General features: G+C 43.6%; 1 protein-coding gene across 2 annotated transcripts in view; it reads left to right on the top strand.

The window, feature by feature from the left end:
- Window positions 1-24,606, top strand: part of DMXL2 (Dmx like 2) — a 1,615,381-nt gene that overhangs the window by 143,186 nt on the left and 1,447,589 nt on the right. For both annotated transcript variants that reach the window (XM_069222485.1, XM_069222484.1), the window contains exons 5-7: window positions 7,261-7,414; window positions 7,845-7,911; window positions 9,914-10,086. In XM_069222485.1, coding sequence (XP_069078586.1) covers window positions 7,261-7,414; window positions 7,845-7,911; window positions 9,914-10,086 — 394 coding nt within the window. The remainder of the gene's footprint in view (window positions 1-7,260; window positions 7,415-7,844; window positions 7,912-9,913; window positions 10,087-24,606) is intronic.

Here is a 24,606-nt window from a genome sequence, read left to right as displayed (position 1 = left end):
AGCCCAACTCGGGCCTAGTCGTGCCGACCGCGTGGAAACCTCATGGACAGGAACCCATTCTGCTTTTGTCCTCGGTGTCACGCAAAATTTCCCTACACAGACCAACATCTCGTCTGTAATATGTCTCCCCCAGACCATCAGGAAGGAGATTGTGAGGCCTGCAGATCCTTCCGTTTGAAGAAAAAAACAGAAGAGCACGAAGACTCGAGATGGCGTCAAAGAGCACCGAACGTCTCGACGTTGAGGAAGAGGAGATCATGCACACGCCAGTCTCTGTCCGAGGGTCCGACTCCGAGCAGGAGTCCGAAGAGGATAGACCGGTCACAGCAGGACAGCACGTGAGTACGCCTGCCCCTGTCCCAGCCAAGCCCAAACATAAGGCCTTGGGAACGCCACTGCCGGAAGGCCATGGCTCGACCTGTAAAAAGACCTTCGGTGACCAACCAACAACTTTGGCACCGAAAAAGGCCACGCCACCAAAGCCTTCGGACTTGAGCCGAAGCTCTGTCTCTGAAACTATCAAACATCGATCCTTTGAGTTGAAACCTCAAATCGCTTTCGGAGCAGAGGCCAACATCCACTCCCAGCCTTTCGATCCCGAAAAAAACAGCTTCGGAGCCGAAAAGGCCAGTTTATACGGAGGAACATGGACTTTCGCAAGTACTTAAAGAAAGCCGTAGAATTACGGAGGAACACTCACAAATGGAGGACATAGATGAAAGGCAAGCCAGAATTAATATTCACAAGGACACTGGCAAAATTATAACTGCACCTCCTCTGAAGTCTAAGAAGAAACTGGCCTTTCAGGAACAATTGGACACTGCTCAGCCACCGGCTAAAGTGCCAAAGACTAAACAGAAATTTCCACCTCCTCAGTTTTCTCCTCCTCATTCTCCTCACTTGCATGTCTCTCCCCCTACTACTCCTACACCTGTACAATCTCCTGTACATTCATTTGATTCACAGCAAGACAATGTGGATCCATGGCATCTGTATGATCCAGATCCCATTCCCGATAGCTCAGACTGCTATCCCTCCAAGCCATCACCACCGGAGGATAGTACAGGATATACTCATGTTTTAGCTAGGGCGGCATCCTACCACAATGTCGCCATGCACACTGAGCCCTTAGAGGATGATTTTCTTTTTAACACACTATCCTCTACACACACTACCTATCAGTCCCTTCCCATGCTTCCAGGCATGTTAAAGCATGCACACCAAATATTCCAAGAGCCAGAGAAGACTAGGATAATTACTCCTAGAGTGGAGAAAAAGTATAAGCCACCTCCCTCTGATCCTGCCTTTATTACACAGCAATTGCCTCCTGACTCTGTAGTCGTAAGCGTGGCCAGAAAAAGAGCGAACTCCCAGTCATCCTGGGATGCACCCCCACCAGACAAGGACAGCAGAAAATTTGATTCTGCGGGCAAAAAGGTAGCATTGCAGGCAGCCAACCATTGGAGGATAGCCAACTCCAAAGCACTGTTAGCTAGATATGATAGGGCCCACTGGGATGAGATGAAGGATATAATACAACATCTCCCCAAAGACCAAGAAAAAAGAGCGCAACAAATAGTCTAGGAAGGGCAGGCTATTATAAACAACCAAATCAGGTCAGCCCTAGATTCTGCAGACACAGCAACCAGAACAATTAATACTGCTGTCACTATACGAAGACACGCATGGCTTAGGTCTTCAGGATTTAAGCCTGAAATTCAACAGGCAGTCCTTAATTTGCTGTTTAATCAAAAATTGATTTTTTTGCCCTGAGCTAGACACGGCTATTGAGAAAATGAAAAAAGATTCGGACACCGCTAAAGCCATGGGTGCTTTGTATACAACGCAATACAGGGGGTCCTTTTGGAAACCTCAATACAGAGGTGGAATAAGAACCCAGACACCTGAGGCATCCACCTCACAAACAAAGTCAACCTACCAACCTCAATATCAATGAGGTGGGTTTAAAGGCAATTACAGAGGCCAATACCTACAATAGGTGTTTTCTCACTGTATTTCCTCATCCCCAAAAAAGACGTAACCTTAAGACCAATATTAGATCTCAGAACCCTCAATCTTTACATTGTCAGAACACTTTCACATAGTAACACTACAGGATGTGGTCCCACTGATACAGCAGCAAGATTTCATGGCAACATTAGATCTCAAGGATGCGTATTTTCACATACTCATCTATCCAGCTCACAGAAAATACCTCAGGTTTGTAATTCAGGGAAAACATTACCAGTTCAAAGTGCTAGCCTTCGGGATAACAACAGCTCCCAGAGTATTCACAAAATGCCTGGCAGTAGTAGCTACCTACCTAAGAAGACAACACATTCATGTCTTCCCATATCTCGATGATTGGCTAATAAAATCCAACAGTCATACACAGTGTCAAAACCATACACATTATGTAATACAAACCCTACACACTCTAGGGTTCTCCATAAACTACCAAAAATCACACCAACAACCTGCGCAAATTCAACAGTATTTAGGAGCCACACTAAATACACAAACAGCACTTGCAAGCCCAAGTCCACAAAGAATACAAGCATTTCACAATGTATTGACACAAATACAGCCAGCCCACCGGCATGTTCTGCTTTCCTTCTTATCTCGTATCAGAGCTTACAGAACATATCAAGAATGCACTTCTGAGTTCAAAGAAGACCTTTATTGTTGTTAATTCCTCCCCACCCACAAGTTCTTGAGGGACGAATTATTAGATTTCAAGCACAAAAGCAGTCACAGCATTAAAACAAAATATATCTCAGTACTTCTCAGTTGCAATGTACACAGCAGGTTATATATATATATTTAATGCAAAGCAAAACAAATACTTCACCGTGTGAGAAACTATTTACAGCTTCATCTTTCTGGGGTCTGCAAGTTGATGACTCCGGTCAACTGCGAGAAAGAGATTATCTACCCACACGGGAGACTGGCAACTGGCACCAAGTTCCAGCCCGAAGTCAAGCAGATTCCAATCTAATTCTCTGTAGCCCGAGTCATCCCTACAAAAGCGTGCCCCCTCCTCTCAGACCTGGGAAAACTACGCAAGCCTTCGGAGACTGGCCAGATCTCCTAGACTCCTCCTCTTCCCAAGCCTGAGCAGAAAGGAAAACACCAAATGTACTCTCTCTTATCAGGTCTAGTCTGGTGTGAGAAAAACCTCTTGGTTCATCTTGTGCAAAAACATAGCTTGGAAAAATACAGCTTGGATTCTCAACTGCAATGTCTAACTCCACGTTAAAGGCAATAGGCAGCTAACCTAAATATCAAATGTAATGTCATGTCAAAGCCAATAGGCAGCTAAGCTGAATACAAAATGTCTAATATCATGTCAAAGCCAATAGGCAGCTGACCTGAATACAAAATGTAATGTCTAATATCATGTCAAAGCCAATAGGCAGCTGAGCTGAATACAAAATGTAATCTATAATATCATGTCAAAGCCAATAGGCAGCTGAGCTGAATACAGAATGTAATCTATAATATCATGTCAAAGCCAATAGGCAGCTAATCTGAACAAAACATATAATGTGCTACTGGTGAACATTGAGCAACTAATATGCGCAGTGGTGAAACACAAAGTCATTGGTCAAACAAAATTAATAGCATCACACGGCACACTGTCAAATTCGTCATGAAACTGTTGGGCATGATGGCATCATGTATCGCCATTGTCCCACATGCAAGACTAAACATGCTGCCTTTACAACAGTGCCTTGCACAGCAATGGTCACAGGCACAGGGTCAACTTCCCGATCTATTGTTGATAGACCACCAAACAAGCATATCACTTCAGTGGTGGAATTCCACAAATCTAAACAAAGAACGGCCTTTTTAAGACCCTGTGCCTCAAACCATACTTACAACAGATGCATCAATGATTGGATGGGGCGCACACCTCAACAATCACAACATTCAAGGACTATGGGACGCCAAACACAAACAGTTTCGTATAAATCACCTAGAACTGCTAGCCGTATTCCTAGCACTCAACGCTTTTCAGCCTCTTCTCACTCACAAGAACAATGTATTACCTAAACAAACAGGGAGGGACCCATTCATCCCCAAAAGAGTTGGCAATGGGCAATCCACAACAACATTCACCTGGTAGCACAATACATTCCAGGGACACACAGCCAATTGGCAGATGTTCTCAGCCGAGATCATCAACAAACACACCAGTTGGAAATTCATCCCCAAGTGCTGCAAACATACTTTCACCACTGGGGAACATCAGACCTAGACCTATTCGCCACCAGCGAAAACGCAAAATGCCAAAACTTTGCATCTAGGTACCCACATCCTCTATCCAAAGGCAATGCTCTATGGATAAATTGGTCAGGGATATTTACTTACACTTTTACCGCTAATTCCATTTCTAGTCAACAAACTGCATCAAAACAAACTCAAACTCATAATAATAGCACCAACGTGGGCACGTCAACCCTGGTACACAACACTATTAGATCTGTCAGTAGTACCAAATATCAAACTCCCTAACAGACCAGATCTAACACAAAACAAACAACTAATCAGGCACCCAGATCCCAAAATACTCATTCTAGCAATTTGGCTCCTGAAGTCATAGAGTTTGGATATCTACAACTCCCAGCTGAGTATGGAAGTAATTAAACAAGCAAGAAAACCCACTACCAGGCAGTGTTATGCAAACCAATGGAAAAGATTTGTGTATTACTGTCAATCTAAAATAATTAGCCCTCTTTCAGCATCAATACAAGACATTCATTTACAAAAGGCAAACTTAGCTTTTTCATCTATTAAAATACATCTTACTGCAATCTCTGCATACTTGCAAAATATACAACACAGCTCTTTATTTAGAGTACCTATTATCAAAGCCTTCATGGAAGGCTTAAATGCATTATTCCACCTAGAACACCTCCAATACCATCGTGGAATCTAAACGTAGTGCTCACACGACTTATGGGTCCACCATTTGAACCTATGCACTCATGCCAGATTCAATACTTAACATGGAAAGTTACCTTCCTAGTCGCAATTACTTCATTAAGAAGAGTTAGTGAAATCCAGGCTTTCACAATTCAAGAACCGTTCATACAAGTACATAAACATAAAATTGTACTCCGAACAAACCCAAAATTTCTCCCAAAAGTTATATCACTGTTTCATATTAATCAAACAGTGGAGCTACCAGTCTTCTTCCCTCAGCCAGACTTTGTAGCAGAAAGAGCCCTGCATACATTAGATCTTAAGAGCTTTAATGTACTACATTGACAGGACAAAATCCTTTAGAAAAAGCCAAACAGTTATTTGTAGCATTCCAAAAGCCACATACTGGTAACCCTATTTCAAAACAAGGGTTAGCTAGACGGATAGTAAAATGTATCCAAACATGTTACCTAAAAGCTAAAAGGCAGCTATTAGTTACACCTAAAGCACATTCCACATGGAAAAAAGGGGCTACACTGGCTTTCTTAGGTAACATACCAATGGCCGAAATTTGTAAAGCAGCCACTTGGTCAACACCGCATACATTTACCAAACATTACTGTGTAGATGTGTTAGCAACACAACAGGCCACAGTAGGGCAGGCTGTACTAAGAACACTATTTCAAACAACTTCAACTCCTACAGGCTGCCCACCGCTTATGGGAGGTAAAAAAGCTTTGTAGTCTATGCATAGCATGTGTATCTGCAGCTACACATGCTATTGAACGGAAAATGTCACTTACCCAGTGTACATCTGTTCGTGGCATGTTCCGCTGTAGATTCACATGTACCCTCCCAGCTCCCCGGGAGCCTGTAGCCGTTTAAGTTCAACATTCACTTGTACACGTGTGTGTGTGTATATGTATATATATATGTATATATTTATTCCATTGGCATCTCTTTTCTTTATACTCTATCACTACTACCTTACCCTTTGCGGGAAAACAATCTAACATGGAGTCGAAGGCCATGCGCAATGGAGCCGAAGAGGAGGAGTCACTCGATCCCGTGACTCAAAAGCACTTCTTTGGAGAAAAACAACTTGTAACACTCCGAGCCCAACACTAGATGGTAGAATATGCATAGCATGTGAATCTGCAGCGGAACATGCCACGAACAGATGTACACTGGGTAAGTGACATTTATTGATATATAGAAATATATATATATATATATATAGATATATATATATATATCTATATATATATATATATATATATATATATATACATCTGTTTGGCGTTACTTTCTTACACACCTCTGGGGTTAGACATGCCAGATGAGTGTTGTCATTAGGTGTTTTAACCGATTCCATCATTAAATTAGAAATCCCTATTTAAAATAGGGTGAAAATGTGTATTTTTATATTAACTGTCCACGTAGTTTTTATATCTATCAAAGCAGCCTCAGCTTGTTTTAAAGAGTTACTGCTGATTATGCATTTCCAGAAGAATGTCATTGTCAACAGTACCACCCTATTCACCTTGATCTCAAAAGTACCAGCTGGTAGTTGGGCCTGCAGATCATTAACTGCCACGGCATATGGAGGACCTGACTAAGAACATTGCCAGGCAATACATTATTTTATCTTTTATATTGTGAAGACCGAAATTCTCATCAGAAAGTAATAACCTACATTTCTTTTATATTTACTCTTTAATTACCGTACAGCGTCCTGTGTTTTGAGCAGTTCTCATGGTATTGAAGTCAAGAAATAATTTCATATTTTGCACAAGAAATGTGTAGGAGTCAAATTTGATTTCCTTTCGCTTATGACACTTCATAGAATTCTAAACAAACTTACAGATTCCCATTTTCGCAAAATGTTGCATCTTAGTGGTGCAATCACAGTTTGTGATCTTCAACCATTCTGAATCTCAGAGGTACATCAATTTACAATATTCTAGAGTTGACTAGTGTGACTTGATGATGGTGGATCCAGATTTCCTTCTCATGCCCATAACCTTGCATATTCGATTTTCCGACAGGTGTTATCACTTCTCCAGGATGTAATAGAATATGTTTAAACATGACACAAATTATTTACTCAGTGGCACTACTCCTTTAGGCCTCTAATGCATTAACCTTTATTTATTGCTGAGGATGTGATTAGTGGTGACGAGGATAATCTACCTGTTTTTAAATATTTTAACAGTAATGGTTATATGTTACTCAGTGAGTGCAGCTCAATCAATGGATACTCCACTTGATGAGCTGCCCAGTGTGGTGATGCAGTTATCTATTTTTAATAATTCCTTCTTTTGCTGACAGGCAACCAGCTTTTGACAGCAACTGATTGCTTACAACTTTGGGCTCCTCCAACAAGTGATATTCCCGAAGAAGATGAGGAAAATGTTGGCACTGAAGGAAGATGCGATACATTCCATCAAGTTTTAAATGACTGGAACTGCATCTGGCAATGCAGGTGAGTTCTAGTTCTTTCAATGGCAATAGTAGTGAGTAAGAAAATAGAAGCAGGAGGAAGTGAACTCTTAAGATGATTCTGGTACTGATAATTCTGTCTTATCAGCATTCAGACTTCACCTCTTTGCAACATTGGCCTGATACATCCAAATGACTCACTTCAACAAAAGGAAAATCTAAAGAGTTGGCAGGTGTAAATTGACACATTTGTGGCTGCCTAACATTGGTTTCCAGGCTCGCTTGAACAGGGTATAGGTTACATCACATGCTGATAAAATGGCGATGAGAAGTTACATTTCTCGAATCCCCCTTAAAACAACTTAATCTTTCTTGAGCTCTGAAGTGATGGAATAAGACTTTATTGAGGAGACCATCATTGTTATTACAAATCAGTGTCTGCAAGCTTACGCTAAACTATGGTTTTTACACAGGACTGCTGTTTCGGTTCATTTGATAGAATGGTCTCCTGATGGCGAATACTTTGCAACAGCTGGAAAGGTAAGATTGTAGAAGCCTACCCAAGTCAAGCGTTTATTTCAAGGGCCCTCTGCAACTGTGACTAACCATTCCAATTCTAGTGTTATGACTGCTGTAAAGTACATAAAAAACAAACAGAACATTGAGTACAAGAAATACAGTATTTCTTCCCTCATTGGGTAGAACAATTGCAGTAGGCTAGTTTTGTCAATGTAAGTTGATGTTTGGAGCGTTTAATGGGATTTGTTTAATCTTTTAGACCATAAATTGTCTCAAATCACAGTTTAAAATTGTTTTTAATTCTGCAAAGGAAATTATTTTTAAGGTATTCAGTTTCTTGGTTCACCATGAAGGCTTGTGCAGAGACTACATATATAAAGCCACAAAATGGTAATTTGAACAACTTGAAAGAATACAAATCTTTTAACATAGCTCTTAATTTGCATGTGTCTTGAAATACAATTTTTTGCATACTTGCAGCTGTTCCTTCGATTAGCAGTTTAAAGCTCTACATAGAAACGTGTAGTTTTCAAAATGTTTCTGCTACCCTCAAATATAATATGAACTTTGTTTCAGTCTACCACTAAGGGTTGCTGTCTAAATGTAAGCTGTGGTCCTTTACAGTCTGGGGAGAAGGAGCGTGTTACTTTCTGTTGTCACAGCTCGACTACTGCTCCCCTCTAGCTCTCCACATGCCAAAGATTAAATCCTGAAAGGGCTAAACAAATATGAAGACCTAATATTTCCCCTTCTTACTTACACTGGGTGACTCTCCAGGCTGACTTGTTATTCAAGACCTTACTGCATCTTCTATAAGAGAGATAAGAGCAACAGCTCATGCTAACGTGTGCTAAAAATACACCAATCTTAGGAGGCAAATACACCTGAAGAAGGCATTACATTCCTATATCTGAACTTGAAGTAGAAAATTGAAAAGCTCAGAAAACAAACCTTTTCAAGTCATGGACAGAGGATAACGAATCACATCCAGACTTATTATGTCAAAGATAATCTAATCATACATTTCTTTTCGAAGCACCTCATCTGTCACCAATAAGAATTTTCACAGCTCCTTTGTGTCTAAGCACACCTTAGACTGAGCCATTAAGTATCACTCTTCCCTGTCTCTTGAGTATTGTATTCATGATTTTCAGTATCTCTAGTACAAAAAGTTATTTCTAGAGAATGTTCCAAAATAGATATTGAATTACATGCTCTCTATCTGCTGAAAATTACAGTGCATCCTGGGTTAGGACCTCATTTTATCATACCTAAATTACTTCTAGCTGCTTTCACCAGTCTTGTTTCCTTGCCATAAAATGGAAATTCCATAACATTGTTTTTCTTCCCTGAGCACTATTTTGGTGTTTCTCTGTGATCTGGTAAAATATTGTACTTTTCTAGATCACTCTCTATATACTCTAAACCTAAACAAGCTTTTAATAGTGACCTATATTTCTGACATCATTTCACAGCCTCCCAACCTACCACATTTTTTATGTTGTCAGAAGTTGTTGTGGTAATCTGTCTTTCGATTAAGATTTCAAAACGACGTTTTTCCACACTGGATTGTCGTTCGGCATATTATGTGAAAAATGAAATTGACTTTACAGTGTTTCACCATCGTATCATTTCCCCTTGAGGTCTTTCCACATGAACATATAAAAGGGGCAAAATCTTGAAGAAACGTTAGCTTCGTAGATGAATAAATTAAGTAGCATTTATCTCTCTAGACCAATAGATATGTTTACATCACATCGGAATGAAATGCTATTTTGGGTGTAATTTGTTGTACCCAACAAGAATATTGCCACACTAAGGCAGTTAAGACCAACCACGTATGTAGAAACTCGTGCAAGTGTGAGAGTGATTGTATTTACATATGGATATGTTTCGGTTGAATCTTCCTTACTTGAATGATGACTGGCGGAATCTTCCTCATTTGATTGCTGATTGATTCTTTTTCATGATATTAATAATATGGTTAAAATTGTATTTTATGTATTTTTCTTTTGCTTTATAGGATGATTGCCTCTTAAAGGTGTGGTATCCTCTTACCAGTTGGAATTCTGCTATTCTGACTCAGGAAATTCAAGAAAAGAAAACTTCTCCACCTTCATTTTCCTTTGTTTACTTGGCCCATCCTCGAGCTGTAACAGGATTTTCATGGCGCAATATGAGCAAGTGTATGCCCAGGTCAGAAAACCCTTTGTGCTTTTCTCCTTTTGACCTCTGGCATCCATCATTTATAATTGTCCTAGGAACTGGAGATATGCAAATGGTTAATGAAGCCTTCCTGAGGGGATGGTTTTGGGTTGCAATATGTTCGACCAAAATGAATAGGTGCAATCTGCATGAAAAGTTAACAGCAGCTTTGTTTGAAATGTAAAATGTGTTTTTGGGGTGATTGTTGAAGAAAAACTGCTGCTATCTACATTGTGTTTGATAGTATTGCATGGCATGTGTTTATTCCTTTACTTTGTCAACCTAACTTAAATTTGCTGAGCACCATGTTGACTGATGATCAAGCCTTATTTCTTTAAAACATGCAGGACATTTTGTTTTTTAATCCAGAGCCTTCCTTCTTACCCTTGGGAATCATTTGGGATCTCTTCATTTCCTCTCAACGATAAATTAATAGAACATTTGTTGCAGTTTATTACCCAGTAAATGTTTCAGGCAGTCAAATCCTAACTACTTTAAACAGTAATCATTGAGCATCCATGGCACAGTTTCTTCGGAATAAGAGCTGTGCTGAATGGAATGAAATAAGACACTAGTGGTGTCCACTGTTGCTTTGGCACCTGCTGCTCGAGTCTGGTAAGATGACTGGCATCAGTTTCTGGTCTTTAATGTTGCTTCTTTTAACCTTGCATAGTAGCCTCTATATAGCTCCTTGAGATGAAATGTGGAGTGCAAATCCTTTTATCAAAAGGTGCAGTGGAGTTGGTTCCAGAGCAGGAAAGGGGTCAGGGTTGTTCGAGATATTTCTTAATTCCCAAGAAGGATGGTCGATTGAGACCAATCCTAGACCTGAAGGTTTTGAATTGGTTCCTCAAACAGGAAAAATTCAAGATGCTGACTCTAGCACAGGTTCTTCTGGTGTTGAACAGAAAGGATTGGATGGTGTCTGTCGACTTGCATGATGCTTACTTTCATATCCCTATACTGTAGTCGCACAGGAAGTATCTCCGGTTTGTGGTGGGGTCACAACACTACCAGTTTGCGGTCTTTCCGTTTGGTCTTACTTCAGCACCTCGAGTCTTTACAAAGGTCATGGCGGTAGTTGAAGCAAGTCTCAGAAGGAAGAGAATATTAGTATTCCCTTATCTGGACGATTGGTTGATCAAAGATAAGTCTCCAGAGCTCGTGCTGCATCACTTGCTGATGACAGCTCAGTTGTTGTTCAGTCAGGGCTTTTCGGTAACCGTGCCCAAGTCTCACCTGGAGCTCTCTCAGCGCCACCTGTTCATAGGGACAGTACTGGATACAACATTGAATCGGGCCTATCCTCCGCCTCAGCGGATTCAGGACATCCAGACGTTGATTCCAATGTTTCAAAATGGAGTGGTTGTTCCAGTCCTCAAGGTCCTATGCCTGCTTGGTCTGTTCGCTTCTTGCATTCTGTTGGTCACACATGCACATGAAGGCTCTCCAGTGATGCCTCTGCAAGCAGTGGTTTCAACACAAAGGGGATCTCGAGGAGTCAATAACGATCTCCAGAGACGCTACAGCGGATCTACAATGATGGGCTGTGGACGGCAACCTTTCTCAAGGAAGGCTGTTTTCACTGCCGCTTCCGGTGGCCACGGTCATGACGAATGCTTCCACTCTAGAGTGGGGAGCTCATCTGGGGGACCTGGAGATCAAGGGTCGTTGGTCTCCAGTGGAACAGACTTTTCATATCAATCTGTTAGAATTGCGGGCGATACGTCTGGCTCGCAAGGCCTTCTTCCCGTCCCTTTGCGGTCAGTCAGTTCAGGTCCTGACAGACAACATTACTGCAATGTGGTATATAAACAAGCAGGGAGGAGTGGGGTCATACCTTCTCTGCAGAGAGGCTCTGCGACTGTGGTCCTGGCTTTGGGACCATCGGATTTGCTTGGTAGTGAATCATCTGGCTGGAGTGCTCAACATATGTGCGGACACTCTGTCGAAATTTTTCGGCCGATCACGAGTGGCGTCTCCATCTGGATCTGGTCCTACACATCTTTCAGATGTGGGGTTCTCCAAGGATAGATCTGTTTGCCACTCTGGAGAACGCGCACTGCCCGTCATTCTGCAGCCTCCAGTATCCGATGCAAGGAGGTTTGGGGGATGCGTTTCAGATCTCTTGGTGCAACCAGTTGCTTTACGCATTTCCCCCCCATACCCTTGATTCCTCGGGTTCTGAGGAAGATCCGCTAAGATTGGGCTCAGGTCATTTTAATAGCCCCGGATTGGCCAAGAACGGTGTGGTACACAGACCTTCTCCAACTCTCACTGTGCCCTCCGCTCCGTCTCCCTCTAAGGGCAGACCTCCTCTCGCAGTTGCAGTGGCGGGTTCTACACCCCCACCTCCAGAGCCTGCACCTTCATTCCTGGAGATTGAACGGGCAACCTGAGTTCTTTCTCTTTCCCACCAGAGGTAGTGGATGTTATTTTATCGGCCAGGCGACACTCAACTAAGACCGTTTATGCTGGCAGGTGGGCAAAATTCATGGCTTGGTGTGGAGAGAAGCAAATTGATCCTTTGAGGGCCCATCTATCCGATGTTCTGTTGTTTGCTTTAGCACAGAAGGGTTGTGCAGTTGCTACTGTTAAGAGATATTTGGTGGCACTGTCAGCCTTTCTTTGCCTTCTGGATCAGGCCTCCTTGTTTAAATCGCCTATTGTTATTAGGTTCTTAAAGGGTTTACCTAACACGTTTCCTCCCACTCCTTTTCTTATGCCTCAGTGGGATCTGAATCTCTTTTTAACTTTTTTAATGGATTCACCGTTCGAACCCATGCATTCTTGCCCGTTAAGTACTTCAGATTACATCCATCAACAACTAGTAGTAAGAAAGTAGTCTGGTGGTCTCCTTGAATACCCCTGAACTGTTCCTGCATTCCTGGATCAGAAATTAGAGTACAGAACTTGCGAGAGTCCCCAACATCTAACATAACGCCGAAAGCACCAGTTTCAAACATCCCCACAACCCAAGCAAGTAGGGACTCCCCTGTTCTCTGTTTAAAACGATCCATAATATAATTTACTTCTTGCTGAGTGTAATCTTCTAAAGCATGTAATGCAACTCCTGCTTTTTCTTATGGCGTGTGCTGCAACTTTCGTCTAAAAATTGGCTGTGCATGCACCACATTGTGCTCCTGTAGGTCCCTCTGTACTCCACCTTTTTCACTCTCCTCTTCACTAGAGTTTGACGGCTCACTGCCGGTTCAAACAATATCTATCTAAGATGAATCTGGGCACCAATCCAAACCAGTATTAGATATGACTAAATGGACCTTTTTCTCATTTAGCCTTCCTCTACGTTTACGATATCTGTTTTGGGCTATTTTGATCGCAGCTCGTTCTGCAGTTGTTTGATACGTGTCTGCCTTATCTTGCAATAAATTATTTTGGCAAGACAACATAGTAACACTATTCTTTGAATCCACAAGCTGCTTTTCCAGTTGCTCATTTACCCTTTCTAACTATTTATATCTGTCACACATTTTTCTGTAGGCAGAAAAAAGTATCCACCCCCTTCTGCCAAAACTGAAAGATCATTCCCTTCAACCGTTACTTTACTTAAGCAAGACAAAACATCTGCTGGTTCTGCTTCATTCAAACACTCATCCCAGCTTTCTGATAAACCAGCCAAATGTAAAAATTCACTAGCTAACTCATCATAAGGTGTGCTGCACCATCCAGGAATTTGAAAAACACTCCTTTCACACAGGTTTTTAGAAGCAGGTGCTTTAGTCTTCCTGCCAAACATATTTTCACTTTTAAATGTACACTTCTGACCTACAAACCCTTCCCTTGCTGACTTACACCAAAGTGTTTTGATTTAGTTTTGACTGAGCCAAAATATACACACTGAAAGGAGTCAAAGATTATCTGGAATGCACTTATTAATCTGAAAAAATCATTATGGGGGTTATTACAACTTTGGAGGAGGTGTTAATCCGTCCCAAAAGTGACGGTAAAGTGACGGATATACCACCAGCCGTATTACGAGTCCATTATATCCTGTGGAACTCGTAATACGGCTGGTGGTATATCCGTCACTTTACCGTCACTTTTGGGACGGATTAACACCTCCTCCAAAGTTGTAATAACCCCCAATATCTTTTTGCAAGGTTCGTGAAGGAAGGCTTGAATAGTAAAAAGTGTACTTTGAGAATGTGCAACAATAATCTAAGACCATATATAAAGATTCTTCAATCTATAAACAACAAATATATACATGCAAGGATACAAACACTTATATTGATATATGGATATATATATTCATACACAATGCAAAGCAAATAATTAATAAAAATGCATCACCGTAGGACCTGCCAGATGCTTCATCTTTCTCATGCCAGCAAGACGATGACCCTGTTCGACTGCGAGAAAGAGATCTCCACCCTCACAGGAAAGATGTCAGGCATTCGACATCTAAAATCCTGACTGAGGTCTCGGAATCTACGACTGCCAATCAGGGCCATCTTTTATATCTTAAAGAACCGGAAAAGGGGCTTTCTGGAAAAAACCCTCCCATCAGGAAGAAATATTTAAAAATGCTGACTATTTTAGTTCAGGGTTGAAAGAAACAGGTTGGAACTGGCCAGTTTCCCAAGGTGTCTCTCCCAAGCCTAAGCCATTCCCTGCTGTACCATAAACATCAGTCTGGTACATTCTTATCGTGCTGACTGCCTAACTCCTCCATATTATGTACTAGCTATTCGGTGAGAAAGAGAACACGCAGAAATAGAAAACATGTTGCATAACATGTTTGTACAGAAAACTACTCACACCTCTAACGTGCCAGTGAGGTTAAGCTGAACACAAAATGGAGTCTAAGCTGAATACAAAATGGAGTCTATAACTAGTGACCACTAAAGTGACAGTGGGCAGCTGAGCCAAGTGCAAAATGGTGTGACATGAAGTCAGTGGTTGTAGGAAGTTGGCTCTGTATATACTATTTCAAAGTAAGAAACCGTGTGCTCCCTTAGAGGTAAGATAGTGACAAAATTAGATAATTCTAATGCTCTATTTTGTGGTAGTGTGATCGAGCAGTAGGCTTATCAGAGGGTAGTGTTAAGCATTTGTTGTACACACACAGGCAATAAATGAGGAACACACACTCAAAGACTTACTCCAGGCCAATAGGTTTTTATAAAGGAAAATATATTTTCTTAGTTTATTTTAAGAACCACAGGTTCAAGATTTGAAGTAAACACATAAAATGCAAGGTACTTCATACAGGTAAGTTAGGAACTTTGAATAAAAGCAATATCATATACATTCTTTGTTAGAATGGCAATAAGCTATTTTAAAAGTGGACACAGTGCAAAAATCAATAGTTCCTGGGGGAGGTAAGTAAAGGTTACTTTGTGAGGTAAGTAAGACACTTACAAGTCTCAGTTCCTGGGCATAGGCAGCCCACCGTTGGGGGTTCAAGGCAACCCCAAAGTTACCACACCAGCAGCTCAGGTCCAGTCAGGTGAAGAGGTCCAAGAGGTGCCTAAAACACATAGGCGCCTATGGAGAACAGGGGTGCTCCAGTTCCAGTCTGCCAGCAGGTAAGTACCCGCATCCTTTGGGGCAGACCAGGGGGGTTTTGTAGCGCACTGGGGGGGACACAAGTACGCACACAACACACCCTCAGCGGCACAGGGGCGGCTGGGTGCAGTGTGCAAAGCAGGCATCGGGTTTCAGATAGGAAACAAAGGAGGGACCCGGGGGGGGGGTCACTCTAGTGGTGCAGGCAGGCACGGGGGCTTCTCAGGACAGCCACCACCTGTGCGAGGCAGTGGGTCACCTGGGGGTCATTCCTGCACTGAGGTTCGGTTCCTTCAGGTCCTGGGGGCTGCGGGTGCAGTGTTGGTTCCAGGCGTCTGGTCCCTTGTTACAGGCAGTCGCGGTCAGGGGGAGCCTCTGGATTCTCTCTACAGGCGTCGCTGTGGGGGGGTCAGGGGGTTCGTCTCGGGCTACTCACAGGGTCGCAGTTGCCGGGGAGTCCTCCCTGTGGTGTTTGTTCTCTGGATGTCGTCCCGGGGGCGTCAGGTGCAGAGGGTGAAGTCTCAGTCCTCCGGCGGGAAACGTGAGTTCTTTAAAAGTTGCTTCTTTGTTGCAAAGATGTGGCTGGTTTTGAGCAGAGCTGCTGCTCACAGGAGTTTCTTGGTCCTTTAGTCCAGGGCAGCCCTTTGAGGCTTCAGAAGTAGCTGGGCCCTGTCGGATGCGTCGCTGGTTGTAGGTTTTCGAGTCAGGAGACAGGCCAGTAGGGCTGGGGCCAAAGCAGTTGTTGTCTTCCGTCTTCTGCGCAGGCTTGTAGGTCAGCAGTCCTTCTTGGTCCTCAGGTTGCAGGAATCTGATTTCCTAGGTTCTGGGTGCCCCTAAATACTAGATTTAGGGGTGTGTTTAGGTCTGGGAGGGCAGTAGCCAATGGCTACTGTCCTTGAGGGTGGCTACACCCTCTTTGTGCCTCCTCCCTGTGGGGAGGGGGGCACAGCCCTAATCCTATTGGGGTAGTCCTCCAAAACTATGATGGAGGATTTCTCAAGACAGGGGTCACCTCAGCTCAGGACACCTTAGGGGCTGTCCTGACTGGTGGGTGACTGCTCCTTGTTTTTCTCATTATCTCCTCCAGCCTTGCCGCCAAACGTGGGGACAGTGGCCGGAGGGGGCATCTCCACTAGCTGGGATGCCCTGGGGTGCTGTAACAAAAGGGATGAGCCTTTGAGGCTTAACGCCAGGTGTTAAAGTTCCTGCAGGGGCAGGTGTGAAGCACCTCCACCCAGTACAGGCTTTGTTGCTGGCCACAGAGTGACAAAGGCACTTTCCCCATGCGGCCAGCAACATGTCTGGTGTGTGGCAGGCTGGCAGAAACTGGTCAGCCTACACTAGAAGTCGGGTTGGTATTCAGGGGGCATCTCTAAGATGCCCTCTCGGTGTATGTTAAAATAAATTGCAGACTGGCATCAGTGTGCATTTATTGTGCTGAGAATTTTGATACCAAACTGTGAGAAAGTAGCCTCTTTCTTGCCTTGTTACCCCCACTTTTGGCCTGTTTGTGAGTATATGTCAGGGTTTTTTCACTGTCTCACTGGGATCCTGCTAGCCAGGGCCCAGTGCTCATAGTGAAAACCCTATGTTGTAAGTGTGGTTATGTGTCACTGGGATCCTGCTAGCCAGGACCCCAGTGCTCATAAGTTTGTGGCCTATATGTATGTGTTCCCTGTGTGATGCCTAACTGTCTCACTGAGGCTCTGCTAACCAGAACCTCAGTGGTTATGATCTCTGCTTTCCAACTTTGCCACTAACAGGCTTGTGACTAAATTTACCAATTCACATTGGCATACTGGTACACCCATATAATTCCCTAGTATATGGTACTGAGGTACCCAGGGTATTGTGGTTCCAGGAGATCCCCATGAGCTGTAGCATTTCATTTGCCACCCATAGGTAGCTCTGACAATTCTTACACAGGCCTGCCAGTGCAGCCTGAGTGAAATAACGTCCACGTTATTTCACAGCCATTTATCACTGCACTTACGTAACTTATAAGTCACCTACATGTCTAATCTTCACCTGGTGAAGGTTTGGTGCAAAGTTACTTAGTGTGTGGTCACCCTGGCACTAGCCAAGGTGCACCCACATCGTTCAGGGCAAATTCCCTGGACTTTGTGAGTGCGGGGACACCATTACACGCTTGCACTATACATAGGTCACTACCTATGTATAGCGTCACAATGGTAACTCCGAACATGGCCATGTAACATGTCTAAGAACATGGAATTGTCACCCCAATGCCAATGTGGCATTGGGGGGACAATTCCATGATCCCCTGGGTCTCTAGCATAGTACCCGGGTACTGCCAAACTGCCTTTCCGGGGTCTCCACTGCAGCTGCTGCTGCTGCCAACCCCTCAGACAGGTTTCTGCCCTCCTGAGGTCCAGGCAGCCCTGGCCCAGGACGGCAGAACAAAGGACTTCCTCTGAGAGAGGGTGTAACACCCTCTCCCTTTGGAAATAGGTGTGAGGGCTGGGGAGGAGTAGCCTCCCCCAGCCTCTGGAAATGCTTTGATGGGCACAGATGGTGCCCATCTCTGCATAAGCCAGTCTACACTGGTTCAGGGATCCCCCAGCCCTGCTCTGGCATGAAACTGGACAAAGGAAAGGGGAGTGACCACTCCCCTGACCTGCACCTCCCAGGGGAGGTGCCCAGAGCTCCTCCAGTGTGTCCCAGACCTCTGCCATCTTGGATTTAGAGGTGCTGGGGACACACTGGACTGCTCTGAGTGGCCAGTGCCAGCAGGTGACGTCAGAGACTCCTTCCGATAGGCTCTTACCTCTCTTGGTAGCCAATCCTCCTTCCTTGGTAGCCAGACCTCCTTTTCTGGCTATTTAGGGTCTCTGCTTTGGGGAATTCTTCAGATAACGAATGCAAGAGCTCACCAGAGTTCCTCTGCATCTCCCTCTTCACCTTCTACCAACGGATCGACCGCTGACTGCTCAGGACGCCTGCAGAACCGCAACAAAGTAGCAAGACGACTACTAGTAACCTTGTATCGCCTCATCCTGCTGGCTTTCTCGACTGTTTCCAGGTGGTGCATGCTCTGGGGGTAGCCTGCCTCCACCCTGCACCAGGAGCTCTGAAGAAATCTCCCATGGGTCGACGGAATCTTCCCCCTGCTATCGCAGACACCAAAAGACTGCATCACTGGTCCTCTGGGTCCCCTCTCATTCTGACGAGCGTAGTCCCTGGAACTCAGCAACTTTGTCCAAGTGACCCCCATAGTCCAGTGACTCTTCAGTCCAAGTTTGGTGGAGGTAAGTCCTTGCCTCCCCACGCTAGACTGCATTGCTGGGTACTGCATGATTAGCAGCTGCTCCTGTGCACTCTTCCAGGATTTCCTTCATGCACAGCCAAGCCTGGGTCCCCGACACTCTATCCTGCAGTGCACAACCTTCTGAGGTGTCCTCCAGCGTCGTGGGACTCCCTTTTGTGACTTTGCGTGGACTCCGGTTCACTTTCCTTCCAAGTGCCTGTTCAGGTACTTTTGCGGGTGCTGCCTGCTTCTGTGAGGGCTCCCTGAGTTGCTGGGCGCCCCTTCCTCCTCCTCCTCCTCCAAGTGGCGACATCCTGGTCCCTCCTGGGCCACAGCAGCACCCAAAAACCTCTACCGCGACCCTTGCAGCTAGCAAGGCTTGTTTGCGGTCTTTCTGCAAGCTTCATTGCGACGTGGGACATCCGTCTTCCAAAGGAGAAGTCCCTAGCTCTCTTATTTCTTGCAGAACTCCAAGCTTCTTCCATCCGGTGGCAGCTTCTTTGCACCCTCAGCTGGCATTTCCTGGGCTCCTGCCCACTCTCGACACTGTCGCAACTATTGGACTTGGTCCCCTTGTCTTACAGGTACTCAGGTCCGGCAATCCACTGTTGTTGCATTGCTGGTGTTTGTTCTTCCTGCAGAATCCCCCTATCACGACTTCTGTGCTCTCTGTGGGTAGTAGGTGCACTTTACACCTACCTTTCAGGGTCTTGGGGTGGGCTATTTTTCTAACCCTCACTTTTTTTTCTTACAGTCCCAGCGACCCTCTACAAGCTCACATAGGTTTGGGGTCCATTCGTGGTTTGCATTCCACTTTTGGAGTATATGGTTTGTGTTGCCCCTATACCTATGTCCTCCCATTGCAATCTACTGTAATTCTACACTGCTTGAATTACCTTTCTTGCTATTACTTACCTAAGTTTGGTTTGTGTACATATATCTTGTGTATATAACTTATCCTCATACTGAGAGTACTCACTGAGATACTTTTGGCATATTGTCATAAAAATAAAGTACCTTTATTTTTAGTACTTGTGTATTGTGTTTTCTTATGATATTGTGCATATGACACCAGTGCTATAGTAGCAGCTTTACATGTCTCCTAGTTCAGCCTAAGCTGCTTTGCCATAGCTACCTTCTATCAGCCTAAGCTGCTAGAAACACCTCTAACACTAATAAGGGATAACTGGACCTGGCACAAGGTGTAAGTACCTCTGGTACCCACTACAAGCCAGGCAAGCCTCCTACACAAACTTCCCAGTTTTCATTGTAGCCATTATGGAACTGTGGAGTTTGTGTTTGACAAACTCCCTGACCGTATACTCTTATGGCTACCCTGCACTTACAATGTCTCATCTCATGCACATATGCCCTCACCTGTGGTATAGTGCACCCTGCCTTAGGGCTGTAAGGCCTGCTAGAGGGGTGACTTACCTATGCCACAGGCAGTGTGAGGTTGGCATGGCACTCTGAGGTGAGTGCCATGTCGACTAAGTCTTTTTTCACCAGCACATACAAGCTGTGAGGCAGTGTACATGTGCTGAGTGAGGGGTCCCCAGGGTGGCATAAGACATGCAGCCCTTAGAGACCTTCCCTGGCATCAGGGCCATTGGTACCAAGGGTACCAGTTACAAGGGACTTACCTGTGTGCCAGGGCTTGTCCAATTGTGGAGACAAAGGAACAGTTTAGGGGAAGAACACTGGTTCTGGGGCCTGGTTAGCAGGGCCCCAGCACACTTTCAATCAAAACTTAGATCAGCAAAGGCAAAATGTTAGGGGATAACCATGCCAAGTTGGCATTTCCTTACAGTGGTCAGCACACAAATATCACTACAGCTTTATATGGTGTGGTTTGTCTTGTAAGTTTGTGGGTGTTCACATTTTGAACTAAATCCAGTCCCATCCCATTGATAGTCAGAAATTTACTCCATCCCGATCTCCTTCCAGAATGGCAAGGAAATTATATCATTCCCACATTTGGGGGAGTGAGTTTAGAGGAAGGGCGTTCATTCTCCAGTAGGAAAAATGTTTTCACATATAGAAAAAGAAAACAAAATATATATATATTTTTTTTACAGCAGGCTTCCTTCATGTTATGCGTGAACCACAATTTATTTTCTGAAATAATACATTTCCAAGCTGTTTCATATGAAAAGTTCGATTTTGTTAAGATGAGCAAAATTATACTTTTTCACTGAGTTTAACTACAGCCTCGTTGATAAAATCCTTACTTAATGTTTTAATTAAAAACTGCAAGTCACTTTAAGCACTCTAAATCAACTTAGTATATTTCCTTCATCTGAACAGCAATGTTAGCTTTTTTCATTGCAATGCTACTGCCTCGTGCCATTAAAGAATCACCTCCTCTTTAATTATGCTTCTGTTTGTTGCCTACAAGAAATCATCATGATCATCTTCTCTCAAACTTTAATAAATCTCTGATTTGCAAAACAACATTCTTAATACAATCAAGATAGGCAAGTAACATACCAGGTAACAAACTGAGTTACTGGTTGAGGGTGGTAGCCCACTAATCTAGCAACAACCACAATGCTTGTCAGGGTAAAGTTTCAAGCAAACCTCGAATTAACCTGTGCTTAACTCTCAGGGGGCTTGGCACTATCAGTCAGGCTTAACTTGGAGGTAGTGTGTAAAGTATTTATGCAGACCAAAACAACAAAAATCTAATTGGTAGAGCTGGAGATTTGCAGTTTTAGAAAATTATGTGAAAATAGTGCCAAAAACACAGAGCGCCAACTGTGGTTATCTGATCACTTTGGACCAGGACAAAGTCAAAAGTTCAAGCCGACAGCGATGGAGTGACATATATGCATTAAAATCAAAGGTTTAGGTCTGGCAAAAGATTTTTCAGAATACACAAAAAGCAAACGTGCCTCTTAGAGGTTTTCGTGTTTGAGAGCCCCATGTCCGATTTGGGGATAACTACTCAGTTAAGCACGTTTTTAAATTCCTTTAGGCTGGACCTAGAAAATATATTCTAAAAATATATGGAATGTCCTCATCCCCTCCACCCCCCCCCCCCATCTTCCATCCCCCTCTCTCTCCCCATGGGTCTTATGACTCATCATTGGTCATCCCATGCTCTCCAGAGAATCCTCTAGTGGTGGGGGGGCCCTCTTAGCACAGTGAAGGAAAGTACAGGGATATTTCAGAGGAAAGGGATCCAAAAAATAAATCCTGATCACCTACTAAGGGTTGTATTTACACTTTATTGAAAGGCTGGTGAGGGAATGATTAAAATAAATAGGAAGACACTTAAGGCTATTTTATGCAGGTAATGTCAAAAGGGTCAACACGTTTCAGCCCTGAAAAGGCCCAAAAAAGAGCTCTGGGCTTTCCTCAAGACCGGAATCCTATTTTTCCCTATGATATATCCATGTCTGTCGTCCCACACATACACAGTGCACATACAAACATACAATACCAGTTCCTAACTCCTAGAAGCAGCAAATGTATTGCTTGTGGTTAATTTTAAGATCCTGGAATGACATAAAAATACCCATGAAATCAAATTAAAGTACATTTTTAATAAATCAGACATAATGCACATGAAAATAAAACCACAGAAATTGGGACATGCTTCGAGCAAAGGCCTTCAGGCAGTTATGGGCCTTTAAATTTGTGCTGCACCATTCTCATTTGTGAACACTGCAAATAAATAAACATGTGCATATGGAGTCTCAGGCAAACAAAAACCATGTGTTGAACACGCATGCAGTAGTGAGTCGTCTATTAACAGGTGACTTCTCAGCTTTCCCTTACCCTAACTACCGGTCAACCACTCCTCATGGAGGACTAAACAAGGGTGGCCTTGTAGTCACACACTGCCTGTAGTCAGGGATATGCAAAGAGAATGATATGAAATCAGTAAGTACAATGCCAATGTGCTGTATCAGATCGGTATGGGCAGATATTAAAAGTAAGCGGCTTACTTCATCAAAGGTCCCACCCTGCTCAGACACATATTATCATGTTTGTGGTCTCCTCCAGATGCTACTGCATCAAGCTGTGAAGTCCATGCTTTATGCCGTCTTTATGCGTGGCAGCTAATTCAGTGATGCGCATTCTGCGTCCACAGGATCAGTGAATGCTGGGAAATGCTTTTTTGCTCAGTATGCAAGCATGTTGGGCATTTGTAGTGAGCCAGTGGGAGCTTGTGGCTTACTTCATCAAAGGTCCCACCCTGCTCAGACACATATTATCATGTTTGTGGTCTCCTCCAGATGCTACTGCATCAAGCTGTGAAGTCCATGCTTTATGCCGTCTCTATGCGTGGCAGCTAATTCAGTGATGCGCATTCTGCGCCCACAGGATCAGTGAATGCTGGGAAATGCTTTTTTGCTCAGTATGCAAGCATGTTGGGCATTTGTAGTGAGCCAGTGGGAGCTTGTGGGGGATTGACCCTAAACGGGGGCATGATAATAAATACAGGAATTTGTATTGCCAATGTTTTCAAAAATATATAAACAGGAAACAGTTCCCACCCAAATGCTGGGAAATATACTTTGCTCCATATGCGAGTGTTTGGGCACTCTTAGTGAGCCACTGGGTGCTCCAAAGGGGGCCCAAATATGGGGCATGATACTAAGTATTGGCATTTATGTTGGCAATTTCAAAAAAATTATATTGGTAGTTTGAAAAAAATATGTATAATAAGAAAAACGTTGTACACCATACTGCACCTATAGGAACATCCCAATCATGGTTATACCATAAGTATGAGGGGATGCCAGGAAACAGAGGCCTAAACATTAAAGCTGATAATTTATGCACCACAATGCAAATCCATTGCTGTTAGACTTTTCATCCTTGGTTTGGTCTCCCTTTGCCTCTGTTTCCCAGGTTGTTGTGTGCTGGACTCTGTTTTTGTTACTCTGGGCACTTTACCACTGCTAACCAGTGCTAAAGTGCAAGTGCTCCTATGCAAAATGTGTGTGTAATTGGTTTATCCATGATTGGCATATTGGATTTACTAGTAAGTCCCTAGTAAAGTGCACCCGAGGTGCCCAGGGCCAGTAAACCAAATGCTACCAGTGGGCCTGCAGCGCTGGTTGTGCCACCCACCTGAGTAGCTCTTTAATCATATCTCAGACCTGCCACAGCAGTGTCTGTGTGTGCAGTTTTTAACTGTAAATTCGACTTGGCAAGTGTACCCACTTGCCAGGCCTAAACCTTACCTTTTCTTACATGTCAGACACCCCTAAGGTAGGACCTAGGTATCCCCAAGGGCAGGGTGCAGTGTATTGTTAATGTAGGACATATAGTAATGTGTTTCATATGTCCTGACAGTGAAATATTGCTAAATTCGTTTTTCACTGTTGAAAGGCTCGTCCCTCTCATAGGTTAACATGGGGGCTGCCTTTAAGTATGATTGAAGTGTAGGTTCCATTTGGGAGCGGATAGACATGTGGAGTTTGGGGTCTCTGAGCTCACTATTTAAAAATACATCTTTTAGTAAAGTTGATTTTAAGATTGTGTGTTTGAAAATGCCACTTTTAGAAAGTGGGCATTTTCTTGCTTATATCCTAAGTCAAAATGTCAATTTAAAACTGCACACTCAGGCTGCAAATGGCAGGCATGGGACATGTGTAAAAGGCTACTTAAGTGGGTGGCACAACCAGTGATGCAGGCCTACTAGTAGCATTTAACTTATAGGCCATGGGTACGTGTATTAATACTTTACTAGGGAC

The sequence above is a fragment of the Pleurodeles waltl genome, chromosome 3_1, assembly GCF_031143425.1.
Source record: "Pleurodeles waltl isolate 20211129_DDA chromosome 3_1, aPleWal1.hap1.20221129, whole genome shotgun sequence".
Taxonomy (NCBI): Eukaryota; Metazoa; Chordata; class Amphibia; order Caudata; family Salamandridae; genus Pleurodeles; species Pleurodeles waltl.
This window is presented reverse-complemented; position numbering and strand designations above follow the sequence as displayed.